The following is an 18,624-nucleotide window of genomic DNA, read 5'->3' on the forward strand; positions in this document are numbered from 1 at the left end:
GGAGTAGGAATATAAAAGTAGAACATGTAACGGGAGTGAGACAGTACAGGGAATGGACTTTTAGAGAAGCCATTATACTTTTGTTTATATTATACATTACTGACTCTTGTTCATCTGCTCATTGACATGGGAGCAGAAAAAAACTGCTTTGAGGGGAACTGCGCTAGCTGGAATTCTCTTAAACACCTTAGTATTGGTGCTTTCCATCTGAGAGTATCTCCAGTTTATCCTATATATATCTTGTTTGCACATAGTTATTTGCATGTTGTCTCTCCCCGTTAGATTGTGAGCTCCTTGAGGGGAAGGACTGTTTTTGACTTTCTATCCCTCAGTGCTTAGCACAGCACCCAGACACATGGAAGGTGCTTAATAAATGCTTATTGATTTGACTTCAAATAAAGAGCTCCCTATTTTATCCCCATACTTTTGGGGTTTTCAGTGAAATGGTGAGAATCAGGATAAAGCCTCTATGTTCCTATGAAATGCTGGTTTGAGATCATCCTGAAAAATCTGAATTTATGAAGAACCTTCCAGATTGTTTTCAGAGTAACCCTGCATATTCTATGATGTGAATGAGGGTTCTGTTAGAACCTATCAGCATGGAATTGCTAACTTGGTCGTGACCATAGTTGTTGGTTTTGACTCTACTTGATATCCTCCTGTTTTGTGTAAATTATGCTCACTTTAAGTGACTGAATGATATGTGGTATTATATATTGTGAACTTTTAAAAAATACTTTATTGATATTATTTTTTAACATCACTGTTACTTTCCAATAACTCCCCTCACCACTATCCCATTCCCTCCATTGTAACAAATTAGTACATTAAACAAAAAAAACAACAAATTTACTGTGTCTGAAAATGCATTCCTTATTTCTCGTCCATGGTATGCTACCTCTCTACCTAAAGACAGGAAGTATACTTTACAAAAAAATAGGTTCTGAAGTCATAATTGGTCATTATATTTATCAGCAATCTCTAGTCTTTAAGTATCTTTAAAAATCATTTTATTGTGGTCATCAGAATATTCACTTTCAAGTTTATGTCAACCAGTGTTGACACTTCCCCTTGATACCAATGTTGATCCCTCCCTCAATCAGTGTTAGCTAAGGAAAACATGCATGGCATCTCTCGTAAGAATTTATCTTGCCTACCAGTAGCCTAGGTCAGGTATTCCAATTGCCTGAGTCTGGTATTAGTCGCAGAGTCTATTCCAGACTGAAGTATAAAGTGGTGTTGTTTGCATACTTCTGTATTAACTTTGTGTCTCAGAAAGTGTTCATAATCATGTTTAAAATTGGCTTTTTTCTTTCAGACTCTTGGAAATAACATTTCTGTGAAATTGTATTCACCACCACGGCCTAAATTTGACTATACTATGGTGGTCATCTTTATAATTGCTGTGTCAAGTGTGGCCTTAGGAGGTTACTGGAGTGGTGTCAGTGAATTGTAAGTTGTATTCAATTTTAATATATTTTAATAAGTGGCAGAAAAGAAATGTTGGGTTTTGGGTTTTTTTGACAAACTAATTTTTAAAGATAGGCTGAGCTAATTCGCTTAGTTAGAGCATGATGTAGTTTAGACCAAAGTTGTGAGTCAAACCAGCAAGCATTTACTAAGCTCTTACTATGTGCTAATAAGCACTGTGCTAAGCCCTGGGAATATAAATAAAAGTTAAACATACAGTCCCTGCCATTGAGGAGCTTACATTCTAATGGGGGAAGACAGTACATAATAAGAAGCTGAAAAAAGGAGTGTGGAGGAAGGTACCTATTTTGGGACATTGTAGAGAAAGAAGTCTGGAGAGGAGTGAACCTGGCTGATTTGGACACTTCTTTAAAATGGAAATTCTGGGAGGAACTTAAAAGAAGTAACTGCAAGGGCAGAGGGATCTTCCAGGGTGAGAAGGCTGTTGGGGAATAGTAGATAAAGAAGTCCAAAGAGTCAGGAGAGGAGTATGGAGAAGAATGAATGAAGATTGTAGCTTTTCTTTTTTTTTTTCAGCCAAAGACAAGGTTTATTGAAGATTCACCATATTAGCTAGACTCTTAAGGAATCTGAGCATCTGTGGGCTATTGGCTAGATTGTGAAAATCTGTACAGTGGCTAGATTTTAAGAATGTAAGCAGTGGCTATATTTTAGGAATCTGAGAAGTGGCTAAATTATAAGAATCCAGCCAGCTTGTAGCTTTGATGACCCTTACAGACTGGTTAATTCATAGATACCTGGCATATGGCCATACTGTTGTGTATGGCTTTTCCTAAGGAGAACCAGGATGTACAAACTAATACTAAAAATAAATGAAAATATATTTCCTGCTACCATTGGGCTAGTATTGTCATCTTTAACAAAAAAAAGAAAAAGGCCAACACAACATTATTTCTTCAATTAACTTTTTTCTTCTGTTATAATTCTAGTGGAGTACACGTAGTCAAGACTCTGTCCTTACATATTCCCTACCCATTTTGAGAAGAACATAAAAATGTTTCCTTTCATAAACTTTTCTTTCTTCTCTTCTTGATCCCCTCTTTAAATTTTATTTATTACTTTGAAAGAGTAACCAAGTCTAAGGGTTTTAAAAAAATCAGTCACTTAGCAATTCTGAAACTAAGTAAAACTAGGCAAGTGACACTTGACAATGAGTTCCTTTGGATCATATTCAGCTCTGCCTTTTTTTGTTGTTCAGTTGTTTCAGTCATGTCTGATTCTGTATTACCTCATTTGGGGTTTTCTTGGGAAAGAAACTGGAGTGTTTTGCCATTTCCTTCTCCAGCTCATTTTACAAATGAGGAAACTGAGGCAAACATGGTTAAGTGACTTGCCAGGGTCACACAGGTAGTAAGTGTCTGAGGTCAGATTTGAACTCAGTAAGATTAGTCTTCATGACTTCAGGCCCAGCACTCTATCCACTGTGCCACCTAGCTGCTCTCTTCCTTTAAGGAACACTTTTGTCCAAGTTTGTTTTGTTTTGACCAAAGCAGAGAGCGCTTGAATGAAGAGATAGCACCTAAATGTTTCTCTTTGGCAGTAATGGAAGAAGAGCAGTAAACCAACACTCCATTTTTTCTAACCAACCAACTTTATTTCCCTGCCATTTTATACCTGCGTTGGACTACTGTTGTCCAGCAAGCAGAAAGCCACAGAAAAAATGAGATTAAAGGGAATCAGAAGTGGTCCTTCTTCCCTTATCTAAAAGATGCATAAGTTCCAGGACTGAATCTGGAAAAGAAAAGCAATTCTAAATGTAAGCACTACTTTTTAGTCACTTTGCAAAACACTTTCTCCCTTCTGTTTCTCTCAAACATACTAGAATACCTTACACACATTTATTTTTATTCTTGCTCAAAATTGGCATGTCTCTTTGACAGATGAGGTGCTAAAAAAAATGGAGGGGGCATAATGCAATTAGATTTTAATTAATTTTGTTACATATTTCTTTATAGATTTGGATTTTAATTAAGGAGGAATCTCAAATATTAATGAAAATTGACAACAGTGACTGTAGAAAACTTCTGGGTCATGTGACCAACAAATAATTACCGGATTAGAAAAACTTAAAACCACAGTGTCACACTTTTCCAAAGAAGCGAAAGAGAAAATAACAGGTTTGGCATACAAAAGTACTGCCATAGAGAAAAGTCTGGTAGAAAAGAAAAACTGCTAACAGTGTTAAAAGAACACATGATTTCTACACAAGCAAAAGCTTGATCTCAAGGAAGGATGTGCAGAGGTAACTTAAATATCATAGTTCTTTCAAAAGAACATAACATAGCAAAAAAAACCTCAATATAATGCAAGAAATAATACAAGAAAACTGTCTCTAAAATAACTGTTCCTCTTTTTTAATCTTACCTTCCATTGATTTAAGTCCTGGTTAGATTTCAAAAGTTATAACGTACTTCTCTCTCTCCTAATTCAATGTAGTCATAATAAAGGATTAAAAAGAGCTAAACTAGTTAATTTACTTCCTCCTAGAAAGTTGTGAATAGATTTAACTACTCTGCTTATTACTGGGACTTTGATGCTTAGCAATGAATGGAAAGCAGAAAGGAGTTGAGAATGGGAAAACTGAGCAGCTTTTGTTTTTTCCTGATTTAGGTATTTATAATTGTCTCCATTTTTTTTAGGGTCATGAATTTTGAAATGTAGGAAATGTAATTCCAAAACCAAATAATTCTTAGTGTTTGCACCATTGCTTACCTGCTGCATCATGATGGAGAATTAGTATTTGAATATATGTCCCTTATCAAAATAAATTAGCCCTTAATTTGTAAGTTATTATTTTAAAACTTCAAACATTAGAAAATAAATAAGGGGAAAACCAGTGAAGTAATCAAACAACAAACTTATTCTCCTTGATTCTTTAGTTTAAAACTGCCATCCTTTGTGATATATTGGCCTAAAAGCTTGTTTGGTACTGAAGTCATAGTCATGGATGATTTCTGAAAAGGCTAGTTATTTTTCTCTGTTCCATGTGTTGTACCCGAATTCAGGTCAGCCATGTTATAAATTTGTCTCTTTGACTTAAGAGAAATTGAAAAATAGAATTTTTTTCATTTTATTTTTTTTCAGTTAAAAAAATACTTGTTTTTTCTTCCTCCTACCTCCTGCCCCTCCCATTGAGAAGGAAAAAAGCACTTCTTGCAAATATGCATGATCAAGCAAAACAAATTTTCTGCATTAACTGCTTCTAAATTATATGTCAACATATACCCTGACAGAAAACACAATATTAAAGGAGGAATCTGGATTTATTACTACTAATAGGAAAACTATTCAAACCAGAAAAAAATAATATTAATGATAATAATACTGAAACCACAGCACCATCACCAGCAAAACTCTTGCCCGTCATCTCCTGGACATAATATTTTCCCATAAAAATTTAAAAACAGTTTTTTATTAGATGTTGCCATATCAAGCACTCATAATATCCAAGACACTTGAAATGAAAAGCTTTTAAAATGTAGACACCCAGCAGAAGAAATCAAAATAGGATGAAGTACATATCATCTATATCACCCTGTCTGCTTCTCAAGTTGTCTCAAAGATGTTTTCAGTGACCCCACAGAAGGTGACCTTGCAGCCCATTATTTTTATTCAATTACACACCTCCCAAAAAAGTTATTTTATCTACCTGTGCAGTAATCCATAGAACATTAAATATAAAAGAATAACAGGATGACTTGTACCCAGACCTTTTCTATCTGATCTCTGTCAAAAAAAACAAGAAGAGTGTGATATGACCCTTTTAAGTTTTGTAGAGAACTTTACATACATCATCTTATTTGAGCATCATAACGACCCTGTGAGGTATACATACTACAGTTATTATCTCTATTTTATGAATTAGGAAGCTTAGGCTGATGTACTCATGGTCATATAACTAGTCAATATCTAAAGATGGATTGTAGTTCTGTCATGTGTTTAAGATTCATTTGCATTTAACTAGGTGAATATACATCGTCTCTGTCATCATTTAAGATGCCTTTTTTGTATCCATGAGTACTAAAAATTGACTCAGATTAAAAGGAAAATCTTGAGAGCAAAAGAAAGGTACTAGAAAAATGAACTTAAATATTGATTTGGAAAGAGTGATAAGATGGCTGTTTTTAATCACATCTCATGTACATATGAGTGGTTTTCCCTTCTTATCTTTACAAAAAAAATGAAAGAATTAGAAATTTTATGTATTTAAGGACAAAATATTTATTAATATAACATGTAACATATAATATTCATATAACATAACATTTGGGAATGTTGCTCTGGCATTTTCATTTATTGTCTTGACTTTAAAATATCATTCATCCAGTTTCAGATTTTATAGATTCCACAATAATCAACTGTCTTATTTTGTTTATGGAGAAAACCTTTCATTTCAACCATCCTTTTTCTAGACTATTTTGAAAGTGTTTGAAATAATTGTGTGCTTTTATAAAGCCTGTCCCCCATTTTTGGAGTGTAATTCATTTTCGCAAGCTCTTTGAATACCTGATTTCCTTTGAAGTTCAGTTCAAATGCCACGTACATGAGCCTTCTGTACACGAGCCCTTTCCTGATTCCTCCAACCCAAGAACTAATACATCCACCCCAAAATTACCTTTAAAATGTTTTTGTATATACTTATATGCATATATGTGGTCTCTCCCAATAAAATATATAAATTCCTTATGAAAAGAAACTTTCATTTTGTCTTTTTATGCCCACTGCCTGGCACATTGTAGATACTTAATAAATGCTTATTGATTGATTGGTTGACCAGGTATAAGATTTTCCTAGAAAATAGAAATATAAACCATATAAAGATTGTGACTTAGCAAGTAAATGAAGAGAGGAAGAGAAAAAGGACTGGGGTCTAGTGAGTTGCAAAAATTTGTGAAGAGCCAGCTCAAAATCAGATTGTTCTGTCAAATGGAAGATGTTTAGTTACTTTAGGAAATGAAAGCAAAAGGTCCCAGTTTGCACATGGAGACTTCTTCAGGACGGAGAGTTGAAATACCACTATAAACAGATCACTAGTTGATGTGGAAGAAATTATGCTTGATCTCTTTGGGCAGGTTGACTGTATGTAAAGCTGATTTAAGACAAGTTTTGGTTTTAGTTTTGTTTTTAACTTAAAGGTAAATTGCAGTTTAAAATGTAGTATGGAGGCAAACATTGTAGAAAAATATTTTCTTCCTCTCTATAAAACTGCCTAGTGGTCTTTACTTAAAATGCTGAAAAATAAATACCTAAAACCTTATTGAAGGCATTTGTATCTAGACAGTACTGTAAATTTAATTTTTTGCAAGTGTTCATTGTTTTTTAAAAATGACTTTTAAAATTTTTTTCTTTGCAGTGAATAATAATACCAGGAGTTAGTAAAGCTAACATTTAACCATTTTCAAACATCTGAAAACTCTCTTCATTTTCTGCCATTTGGTGCAACTCTGTAATTAGGAGGGAGAAAGATAAACTCTTTGTAGTACTTCTTAATACATGGTATGAACTCTAGGAGTTCCCTCTTACCCTACCTAGCTCATATTTAATAATTGTCCCCCTAAAGAGCTAAGTTACATACATTTCTCACATAATTATTCACCTGTCTTAAAAGGTCACCTTTTGTAAATTGAAAGTCCAGTATAAATGTGACATTAGTAACGGTAATAATAGCTGAGAATCAGAAAAAATCCAAGCTCAAGTCTCACCTTTGACACATAATAGCTACATGATCCTGAGCAAGTCACTTAACTTCTTGGTGCTCTAGGCAATGCTCTAAGGCTGTAATTCACAGAACTGTTGCTGATCTCCACTGGCAGAAGGAGTTTCCTCACCAGGGACTCTACACATGATGAAATTACAGGTCTTTTCAAAACAAAACAAAAGTACCCTTAATCTTCCTTTATTTTTAGCTGCTTTTTAAAGAATGCATTGCAAAGTAGTGCCAACTGGACCTTCTCTAAAGGTGACTGAAAGTATATAGACCCTTTCATTTGCAAACTCATTACTTAATGAGACTGTTTTCTTGAAGTTTTTCCTACAGTCTTTCCTACAGAAGTGATAGTTGCCCGCAGGTGTTTCTCTTCCCTTCTTGAGGTTCATCCTCTTAGACTGAGCTTCTCTCACTTTTTCCCATTAGTGGGCCAAGACTGCGGCTTGCTTTTTAGGGTGAGACTTTAAAAGCATTTTTATTCGTTCAACTTGTATCCCTTCTAGCAATGTAAACAGTTGATTTATGTAAAAAATATTTTTTAAAATTTTTGTATGTTGTCTTCCCTTAGTATCATCAGCATAATTTAGTGATTTTTTCCCCCACTGTTCATTTTCACTTGTCTTGCATTGTCCTGTATTTATCACTGTTACTGTTGAACAGGTTTTTTTGTTTTTTGCTTTTAAGTATTTGGGAAGGGTTTTTGCTGGCCATCTTCCCTCCTAGTCCTCTGCACTTACCCATCCCAGAAAAAAACATTGTGTGTCCTGTAACTTTAGGAAAGGCAGAGAGAGAGAGAGAGAGAGAGAGACTTTTTGTTTTGTTTTTTTCTCCTTAGAAGTAGGACTTGATATTTTCAACTTTGGAAGAACTGAAAGATGAATAAAATGTGTTTTTTTTCCTAAGTTCACTTCTTGTGACAGCTTTTTTGTACAGTTCCCAAAATAGCTTGAAAGAGATCATGAGCAAATCTCAAGTTTGCTTTCTCACCTAGTGAAATGCTGAGATCTTATACAGCAGGAGCCACATTTGAACAGATAGTAGAAGTCATTATAAAATCGGTATCAGATAAAGGTAACAGTTAGTCTAGGCTTTCTCCATGATAGTGAGGGAGACACTAGATGTCACTAATTTTTTTTAATCATTCAGGATAGTGTGTTGCATGACGGTCTTGATTCTGAACATCAACTCACACTGTGCTTAGGGCCAGAATGTGGAGGAGCCTGAACTGAATGCATACTATTTCCAGGATGTCCCCAAAAGTAGATGTAGCTTGTTGATGTTATTTTAAAGTCTTAATATGAATGTGTGTTGCTGTGTTTCAGCGGTTTGCTATGAAATCTAATTCCTTTCCGCCATCCCCCAAAATAAACACACAAAACTTAATTGAAGATTCTGGTTGGTGATGTTCCAATTGATCAGTTGTAATATATTCTATTCTGACATGCTTTTAAAAATTCTCTTTGTTGATATGGTTAGTGACAGAAATTTAGATTTATAAATATCTGCCTATATGAGATTAATTTTTTGCAAAAAAAAATTTGATTATAAATTAATTTACATCAATACATTAAAGAATTTTAATTTTTTTCTGTGTTGGAATGTTTTATATGGGACACAGATTACCACTCATCTCTAACTTATATTCTTAGAGGAGTTACTATAGGCTCAGAGATGTTAAGTGATTTGCTCATGGTCATAGGCTAGTAAATGTCAGAGGTGGGATTTGAACCAGTCTTTCTGACTCCCGAGTTCAGAGTCACACTGCAGCTCCAGTTTATTTTACTAAGTTTCAAAATGCATTTCATTTATTAAGAAAGTAGGAGAAATGGTATATATTGCTTTCAGAATTGTCTTTTGAGGTCTAGACTTTTTTCAACTAGATCTAATTTCTGTACCTGCAGTTCTGTGTTTTCTTATTATTAGATAAGAACAAGGGAGTCCCTATACCAAGAATCATCATAGACCCTTCAAGTTTCTGTCAGTGTTTGGCCCCCCAAAAAAAAAATTGACTGAGGTTCTTGTATACAGGCATACCGCGGAGATAGTATGGGTTTGGTTCCAGACCACTACAATAAAGCAAATTTCACAATAAAACACAAATTTTTTGGTTTCTTAGTACATATAAAAGTTATGTTTATGCTGTACTGTAGTAGTTGTACACTATTAAGTGCACAATAGTATTATGTCTTTAAAAAAGACAATGTATGTACCTTAATTAAAAAACACTTTATTGCTTAAAAAAAATGGTAACCATTATCTGAGCCTCCGCAAGTAGTAATCTTTTTGCTGGTGGAGGTCTTGCCTCAATGTTGATAGCTGCTGACTGATCAGGGTGGTTGGTGGTGGCTAAAGGTTAGGGTGGCCATGGCAATTTCTTTAAGATATCAATGAAGTTTACCTTGTCAATTGATTCTTCCTTTCACAAAAGATTTCTCTGTAGCATGTAATGGTGTTTGATAGCATTTTAGTAAACTTCTTTCAAAATTGGAGTCAATCCTCTCGAACCCTGCCACTACTTTATCAACTAAGTCTGTGTAATATTCTTCAATATTGTTGTATCTCAGGGAATAGGGAGGCCAGAGGAGAGCAGTCAGAAGACTCACACAACATTTATTAAGTTCGCCATCTTATATGGGCATAGTTTGTGGTATCCCAAAACAATTACAACAGTAACAGATATAATAATAATTTAAAAGTTTGTAATATTGGGAGAATTACCAAAACGTGGCACAAAGACATGATGTGAGCATGTTATTGGGAAAATGGCACCAATAGACCCATTTGACACAGGGTTGTCACAAATTTTGAAAAAACCACTATCTGCAAAACACAATAAAGTGAGCGCAAGAAAATGAGGTGTGTCTTTTTGTGCAGGAAAGGACATGAAGGCAGTAAAGAAAGAGGAACAAAAATGAAGACTTTAATTTTGAGTCTTAAATATGAAGTTAACTGGCTAATTAGCTGGGTCATACCCACAAATAAGTCATAGGGTTAGCAGAGCTCATATTTTGAAAAATCTAATTCTTAATGAGAAGGTGGGCTTTGTTTTCCCACAGCCTTACTTATAATTATGGATCAAGAGTGGTAGAAAGGATGGTTAAATCTGTTGGACTTTGCTGACTGCAGACACTGACATGACACATCTGTAATTGAAGTTTTAACACATAGCCATTATAAAATATACTGTAACTCCATCTTTTTTTTAAAGTTTTTAATCTTTTGGCATAGTAATCATCATTACTAAGTATTAAACTTATTTTGGACTAAATCAGATTAGCAATATTCATTCAGCCTCTAGTTTGGGAACGGAAATAGAAATTTAGAAGCCCTACAAAGAATGTAATAGAAACAATTCTTGCCTTTTATTAGGGAATTTAGAATCCTAAGAGGATACTAAAGAGAGGAAATTTTATATATTGTTATTGAAATAACTCTGAAAGGAGAACATTAATGGGGGGGGAAATGAAGTGTTCTACAGGAAAGGCAATAGTTTTTATGTTACTGCATTGATTCATAATAATTAGATTTTAATATATTTCAAGTTAAAACATATTTTAAACCTAACAACCTTATGCAGCAAGAAGGAGAATGTCATAGACTTAAGTTTTGTGTCATAAATATTGTCAACTTTTTCAGATACAAAAGTTTGCCATAAATGATATTTTAAAAAATGACAATGAGTCAGAACAGTAGTTCATCCAATATTGTATTTCCAACAGTGACATTAGGGATGTGTTTGGAGACAGTGGGTTAATTTCCTTTTATGATGTCCTTGGAATGTTATCCCTAAATTCCTCTTTATAACTAATGATAAAATGGCTATTTAAGAATTTATCTGAACCTTTAGTCAATTTTTATTTTTATTCCATATAAACTCATGTGTTGATAAATCTATTTTTCCATCAAGTTTGTTGCCAGGGCTTTCTACAGTCCTGTTCCTCTTTGTTCCCTTATCCCTTCATATTCCACCCCACTGCAACTGATGTCTCCAGGGATTGTTCTGGGCAAAATTATAAAGGAGATGATATTTATGTTCCAGAGTCTACTATCTGCTCAGCTGGATGTGATCTCTGTTGGTGAAAGTATTCTTACATTAGGAATTCCCTGTGCTGAGGAAGTCATAGAACCTTCACATATTTGTATGAATGTTTGACAGAATGAGGTTGACTGAGGCTCTTGTATGTATTTGTGCAGGGAGGACATGAAGGCAGTGACAAACACAGAAGAAAGAGAAACAAGAAAGAAGGAAGACTCTTTAACTTTTACTCCACTTACAGTTATAATATTTGTGGTTGGCTGTTGTGTTATAATGATCTTACTTTATTTCTTCTACAAGTGGCTAGGTAAGAAATTAGCTTTATTATATATGTATTTTTTTACTTTTGGTATGTATTTCCCTAACACTTCCATGAACTTCCTTCTTTTCTTTAAATTGAGGTATTTTTATTATGAAAACTTGGATGACTAATTTAGCTAATTTACTTTTTAATCCTGTGGGGTAGCCTGAACTTTTTTGTACTCTGAGGGCTTAAATGAAGGCTAGTGTGATTCTTTTTCCAGCATGGCCTCTTGGAAACTCTCCAGTCCTGCTTTTGTAGTGCTCCAACAATGGCCAGAGTGTACAGTAGCAAGAAGAGGGAAATGGGGAAAGAGGAACATTCATGAAGATCACCCAAAAACCTTTTGCCAAGCCACTGTTCAGAAAATATTAGCATAAAGCAGAGGTGGGGAATCTCAGGCCTCACAATTTGATTCAGCTGGTTAATTTCATCTGTCCTTTGGAACACATTTCTAAAAAAAATCTCTCAACCTATGACAACTGTACTTTAGCTTTTTTTAATAGCATTTTTAATGTATTCACTATGTTGATCCATTCCTTTTTTTTCCCTGGGCTACTGCTACAGTTCTAGCCCTCATCTCTCACATAAATTACCATACTTGTCTCCCTGCCTCTTTTTTCTCTTCCTAAGCCATTCTTTACATAGCTGCCAGAGTAACTGAAATAGATCTGATCGCCTTACTCTCTATTTCCAGTGGCTTATCATTGCCTATTAAGATAAAATACAAACTCGTTGGCCTGGCATTCATAGCTCTCTATAATATGATTTCAATCTACCTTTCTCCTTATTTAACATTACTCCTATTCAGATATTCTGTATCCAAGACATACTAATCTACTGGCTGTTTGGGGTTTTTTTGTTTTGTTTTTTAGCTTTTTGGTGAGGCAGTCAGGGTTAAGTGACTTGCCCAGGGTCACACAGCTAGTAATTGTCAAGTAAGTGTCTGAGGTCACATTTGAACTCAGGTCCTCCCGACTCCAAGGCCAGAACTCTATCCACTGCACCACCTAGCTGCCCCCTACTGGATGTTTCTTGATTTCATTTTTTTCCATCTGAGTTCATTACCTCTCCCTTTCCCAGTCCACTCCTCTGCCTCAGACATACGCACTGCCCTGGAAAATAGCCTCTCTACCTCTCTGTTTAAATTCTTCTCTTTAAAGTCTCAGGCAAGGTACCATTTCCTCAATCAAGCCTTTGATCCCTCCACCTACCTTGAGCTAAAAGTTACTCCTCCTTCCTCAAATTTCTCATAAATCTAACCTCTCATGTGCCCTGTATTATAGTTATTTGTATACATCTCATCCACGTCTTAGATTTATTCTCAGTGCCTAGTATAATGTATTGCACACAATAAGCACTTAATATTTGCTGGTTAATCACCCTACAGGGGTAGCCACCAATCTTTTTTCATTTCACTGGCTCTAGACTTTTTGCTTGTCCTCCTCTCTTGAACAACAAAGTGGCCTCACAGTTTCACTGAAACTTCAAAATGTCTATGCTGTAAAATTAGTTATGATTTTGAATTATTGAGAGATGAAAAAAGAAAATTTAATCTTTTAAGCTTAGTAATTTTTATAGTAAAACTTTTATTAATAATTTTAAATAAAAATACATAAGTATTAAACATTGATAACTATATTAGAACTCTTAGGAAGAGGTTCTTTTTTCCCCCCACTTAATAGTATTTTTTTTCCAGTTACATGTAAAGATAGTTTTTAATATTCATGCTTATAAGATTTCGAGTTCCAAATTTTTCTTCCTTTCTTCCTCCCCTTACCCCTGCCAAGACAGCAAGCAATCTGATGTAGGTTATACATGTACAGTCATATTTCCACATTAAACATGTTGTGAAAGAAAAATCAGAACAAAAGGGAAAAAACACAAGAAAGGAAAAAAAAGGTGAAAATAGTATGCTTCAGTCAGCATTCAGGCTCCATAGTTGTTTCTCTGAATGTGGTTAGCATTTTCCATCATGAGTCTTTTGAAATTGTCTTGGGTCATTGTATTGCTGAGAAGAGCTAAGTCTATCATAGTTGATCATCACACAGTGTTCTGTTACTGTGTACAGTGTTCTGGTTCTGCTTATTTCACTCAGCATCAGTTTATATAAGTCCAGGTTTTTCTGAAATCTAATTTCTTATGCACAATAGTATGACATTACATTCATATACCACAACTTGTTCAGCCATTCCCCAATTGATGGGCATCCCCTCAATTTCTAGTTCTCTGCCGCCACAAAAAAGAGCTGCTATAAATATTTTTGTACATGGGGGTCAAAAAGGTTCTTTATTACATGGATATGACCATAGAATGGATCAAACTATATCCTATAACCTATATATATATATAAACCTACAGAAGTAATCTATTGATATTTTTAGATTATTAGGTACACATTATTATGTATCTCAAACAAGCAATATAAAGGAATTCATTTTTTCCCCTTCTTAGAACAAATATTGTTGGACTTGCTTCGTTAGATCTCACGTGATTTTGTTAGCTTAAATTTTAGAATGAGTTATTTTCAAACAACTACTGACATGCAGGTAACTCTTCCATTCCTTCTGCAGACCCTAAATAAGCATACAGTGGAAGACACCATCACATTGCTGTCTAGTCAGTCTAATTGAATGTTCTCTGAGCATCTATTTAAAATAGCTCTTAAAAACAAATCAATTGAAATGTGGTGTTTGTACAGAAATTTTTTGCCACGTAACAGCATTTTACTGACATTTTCCTCTGTTTTCATTAAATATTTCTCCTTTTTTCTAGTCTATGTTATGATATCCATTTTCTGCTTGGCATCTTCAATGAGTTTATACAATTGCCTTGCACCACTGATTAGGAAAATACCATGTGGACGATGCAGGTATGAATTTTTTTCTGGGCAGCTATAGAATGTTGCTATTAGCTATTTAAGCTATATGCAAAAAAAAAAAAAATAGGAATATCAAAATATCACACAGTTAAACATTTTATTACTAGTCACTTTATTTAAAAGGGAAACTAGTGGTTATTGCAGCAACGTTAGTACTGAATGGCTGTTTTTATATTTCTTTTGGCTCTATTATAACTCTACCTGATCCTCCTTCCCCCTCCTCCCCAATCTGTTTTCAGCTACATGGCAAACTAAATTCTCTCCATTTGTTTTCATTTGTTTGTTTGTTTTAGGATTGTATGTGGCAGCAAAAGCTTTGAAGTGAGACTTCTCTTTCTTGCAGCATTTTGCATATCCCTGGCTGTTGTTTGGGCTGTATTTCGAAATGATGACAGGTAGGAGATCAATTTTTACTGTTTTAGATTAGAGACAGATTGTTACACATTTCACTCAGTTAATCATCTACTTGACTGAGGAATTTATGGCTTTTATCCTAGAATATCATGGTCTTTAAAGAATTAATTTTCAGGAAAAACCATGTCAGGTAAACAGTTCTCAAATTGCTTGATTTGGATTCAAATGTACAAAAACATTGGAAACTGTGATTTCATGTTAAATGCGGGCTTAAAAGTAAAGAAGATAAAGATCATTTAATGAATTATTAACATGTTGTTAAAGGTTGATAGAAATTTTTTAAAATAATTTTAGAATAAAATGCTCATGTTAGCTTATTGTTTAGGAAAGTTATTCTGCAACATTTTAAAAACAAATTTAGCATTATTGCATCTTTTTCTCATCATAATGACCAATATTCTAGCATATCATTGTTGTAGTACATATAGGAAATATTGTTTTCTTATTTTTTTTTAACAAAAGTAATAGTAAACAATCATAAAATCATAAATTTAGAGCTAGAAGGGACCTTAGAGATCATACCCAACACACTTCTTTCATATATGAGATAACTGAATCCCAGAGTATTTAAGTGATTTGCCCAGGGTCATATAGCTAATGTCTAAAGCAGATTCTAAGTCCAACACTACTACACCATGCTACATCAGTAGTCACATCACAGGGATTTAAGTTCTGGGCCATTTTCCCTTTTCTCTCTTGGCAGTTTCACACATTCCCATGGCTTCCTTTAACAGCTCCATGAAGATGACTTTCCAGTATTCTAACTCTTCTGAGTTCATTTCCAGTTGCCTGCTAGATACCTTTTTATCTATGGTCTTGCTGGTACCTTAAGTTTAACATGGTGAAATTGAATTCATTTCCACAGAAAGCCTACCCGTTCCTTTAAATTCTGTTTCTATTGATGGTACCACCATCCTTCCAGTCAACTTTGAGAAACCTTTGAGTCATACTTGACCCGTTCCAGTCATTTATTATCTATATATAATCATTTGTAAAGTCCTTTTGAGTCAACTTCCACAATCTCATACTTGTTCCTTTCAAATCTAACTTGTAATCACTCTAGTTCAGGAATTCATTACCGTCTTTGCTTGGCATAATTGTGTTATAGTCTTGAACAGTCTTCCTGCCACCAGTCTCTCTTGTTTCCAGAATAATTTTCAAATCATGTTACTTTTCAACCCTAAAACCTTCACTGACTTCCCATTAAAGTCCTTTATAGTAGCATACAACTGTTTCTACAATTAGGCTCCAACCTCCTGTTTCAGCCTTATCTCACATTACTTCCCTTCACAATCTCTACATCCCAGTCAAATTAGAATACACACCATCCTCTTCTCTTCTTTCCTTCTCCCATCTCTGTGACTTTATTAATATGCCTTGACTGTACTTGCCTCACCCATCTCCTGAATACTGAGCTCCATCCATTCTCTCAAGATTTAATTCTCAAGTATGCTGTTCTTCATAAAGCCTTTCCCATGTCTGTCTTCCCTTCCCCTTGAAAGAGAACCTTCTTCTCCAGTTTCTCCTTGTATTATAATGATTTGTGTATGTGCCTTATTTATCCTCTTAAATTATGAATTTCCTGAGCACCAGTCTAGCTTTTAGTTCATCTTTTTCTCCCAGCTATTTTATCTATAGTAGTAGGTGCTTAATGTTTATTGTATTGATTTTGTTAGACATATTATTCACTGTGGCCTCTTTATTTTGTGAGGATCCATTTTAAAATAACTGAATAAGATAATTAATGTCTGATTTCAGATGGGCCTGGATTTTACAAGATCTTTTGGGAATGGCTTTCTGTCTGAATCTAATTAAAACATTGAAATTACCCAACTTTAAGGTAGAGTATATTGTTGCCCTGTCTAAAGTACCCTAATTATGTGCAATAATAAAATAAGAATAAATCATATTTATAAAGTGTGTTACAGTTACAAAGTACTTTCTGTGTATGATCTTACTTGACCCTTACAACAACCCTGTGAAGTAGGTAATATAAAGTACTTACATCTTCCCCCCTTCACATTTGTGGACGTTGAGGCCCACCCAGCTTAGTAAGTTGAGGGAGTTGAGCCTTGAATCTAGGTCTTTTGACCCCCAGTCCACTACTCTTCCTATCACACCATGCTGCCTGTTTGAATGATAACATACCTAATAGCCTTGTAGAGAATGGAGAAATTTAACAAAGGACTTTGCTTTGGATCAGTGATATTCAAAGACATGAAAATGGTGAAAAGAAAAAAATCCTTTTTGCTTTATAGGACAAAATTAGAAATAGCAGTTGTGTGAGGGTTGGTTGGTTTGTTTTTTGTTGCTGTGTGGTTTGTCCTTTGTTCTTGAAAAGGACCATGACATCAGGGAGATGATGACATGACTTGCAGTTGGCTTTGATTTGAGCGAGGGAGGGCTGTGCAAGGTCACCAGCCTCACTTTCTCCTCCAGAGCCATTTGGGTCCAGTGGCCGGATATAGATTAGGACAACTGGAGATGGCCCGACTCAGTGGGAGACCTTGATCTTTTTAAGCTAAAGTCTCCTCAAGTTCTCACTTTGAGTGAGGCAACACCCATTCAGTGAATAGGCCTTTTTAAGGAGTGAGCCTAGAGATGGCCACTTTAATCAAATCAATCAAAAAAAAAATCAAAGTGGGAGGAGAAGACCCTCAGGGTTGCTTACCAAGAGAGAAGCAGTCTCTGTTTACATTCACTCTAAACAAGGGGGGCCCAAAAATAGCCATTAAGTGGTGCTTGGGCAGGGACCTATTGTTGTCCACTCAATGAGCTCCTGAGTGAATTATGTTTAAGGCTTGGCTTTTGAGAGAAAAATCTAGCCAGTAAACCCCGAGTTAAGTAGGCAGCTATGGGCCATCAAATTACCTTCCTTTGGGCAGAACACCCTCAGGTAAGGGGACGGGGGAAGGGAGAAGAAAGGAGAGGATGAGCTGAGTTGCCCACCTGGAACTGGCCAGCTGGGTCCCCATTCAGGCAGCTTGGACTACTCACAGGTTGTGTTTGTCCTTCATTCTCAAAGAGGACCATGACATCAAGGAGTTAATGACATAACTTGAGAAGAGGGAGGGCTGTGCAAGGTCACCAGCCTCACTTTCTCCTCCAGAGCCCTCTAGGTCCAGTGGCGAGATATAGATCAAGATGACTGGAGATGGCCCCCTGTTTGTTTTTAATGAGTATACAGATGTGTGATTGTCTCAAAATACTATCAGCTCTTTCTTAGGATGTGGGAAGTTTAGTCTCTAATTTTTTTTTTCTCTGACAGGCATGTGTAATACTTCTAGTCCTCCTTCTCATCTACGATGTATTTTTTGTTTTCATAACACCATTCATCACAAAGGTATGTTAATATTTCTGAAATTTATATATAACATTCTGAGAAACTAGACACTTATTCAGTCCATTAGATTGTTCATGCTTGGGAATTTTGCCACGAAATTGAAATCTGTATACCCTTATGAATCCCCTCCCCTCATTTTGAAGTATTTTGAGAATTCTTACTATTGAAGTTAAAACAGTTTAATGGAGGCCATAATTGTACTTTTTGTGCATTCTTAACTTAAAAATTGTCTCTAGTTTGAGGTACTCATAGGCAAGATGCTGACTTTTCCCCCCCTTTATTCCTTCATCCTGAAACTTTAAAAGATGCTTTATCATCATTACTTGATCACTCCTACTTTGTCTACTCCTCACTCATCCTTTCTTGATTGTTTCTTTCTCTTGAATTTCTAAATCATGTTTTTCCTTTCCTAAACTCATTTTTTTTGACTATCCATACCAAGTCTGATTTT

The 18,624-nt window shown here is 35.1% G+C and overlaps 1 protein-coding gene and 1 long non-coding RNA gene across 3 annotated transcripts in view; one reads left to right on the plus strand and one right to left on the minus strand.

Moving 5' to 3' along the window:
- Nucleotides 1–18,624, plus strand: part of SPPL2A (signal peptide peptidase like 2A) — a 70,850-nt gene that overhangs the window by 35,172 nt on the left and 17,054 nt on the right. For both annotated transcript variants that reach the window (XM_020980145.2, XM_020980182.2), the window contains exons 5-10: nucleotides 1,319–1,452; nucleotides 11,393–11,541; nucleotides 14,311–14,407; nucleotides 14,710–14,811; nucleotides 16,589–16,670; nucleotides 18,099–18,173. In XM_020980145.2, the coding sequence (XP_020835804.1) occupies nucleotides 1,319–1,452; nucleotides 11,393–11,541; nucleotides 14,311–14,407; nucleotides 14,710–14,811; nucleotides 16,589–16,670; nucleotides 18,099–18,173 (639 nt within the window). The remainder of the gene's footprint in view (nucleotides 1–1,318; nucleotides 1,453–11,392; nucleotides 11,542–14,310; nucleotides 14,408–14,709; nucleotides 14,812–16,588; nucleotides 16,671–18,098; nucleotides 18,174–18,624) is intronic.
- The window catches only part of LOC110204061 (uncharacterized), a 44,069-nt gene continuing 28,544 nt past the window's right edge, over nucleotides 3,100–18,624 (minus strand). The window contains exon 5 of the long non-coding RNA XR_013485361.1: nucleotides 3,100–3,222. This is a non-coding gene — a long non-coding RNA (uncharacterized LOC110204061). The remainder of the gene's footprint in view (nucleotides 3,223–18,624) is intronic.

This window comes from Phascolarctos cinereus, unplaced genomic scaffold, assembly GCF_003287225.1.
Source record: "Phascolarctos cinereus isolate Bilbo 61053 unplaced genomic scaffold, phaCin_HiC Scaffold_3;HRSCAF=262, whole genome shotgun sequence".
In the NCBI taxonomy this organism is placed as follows: Eukaryota; Metazoa; Chordata; class Mammalia; order Diprotodontia; family Phascolarctidae; genus Phascolarctos; species Phascolarctos cinereus.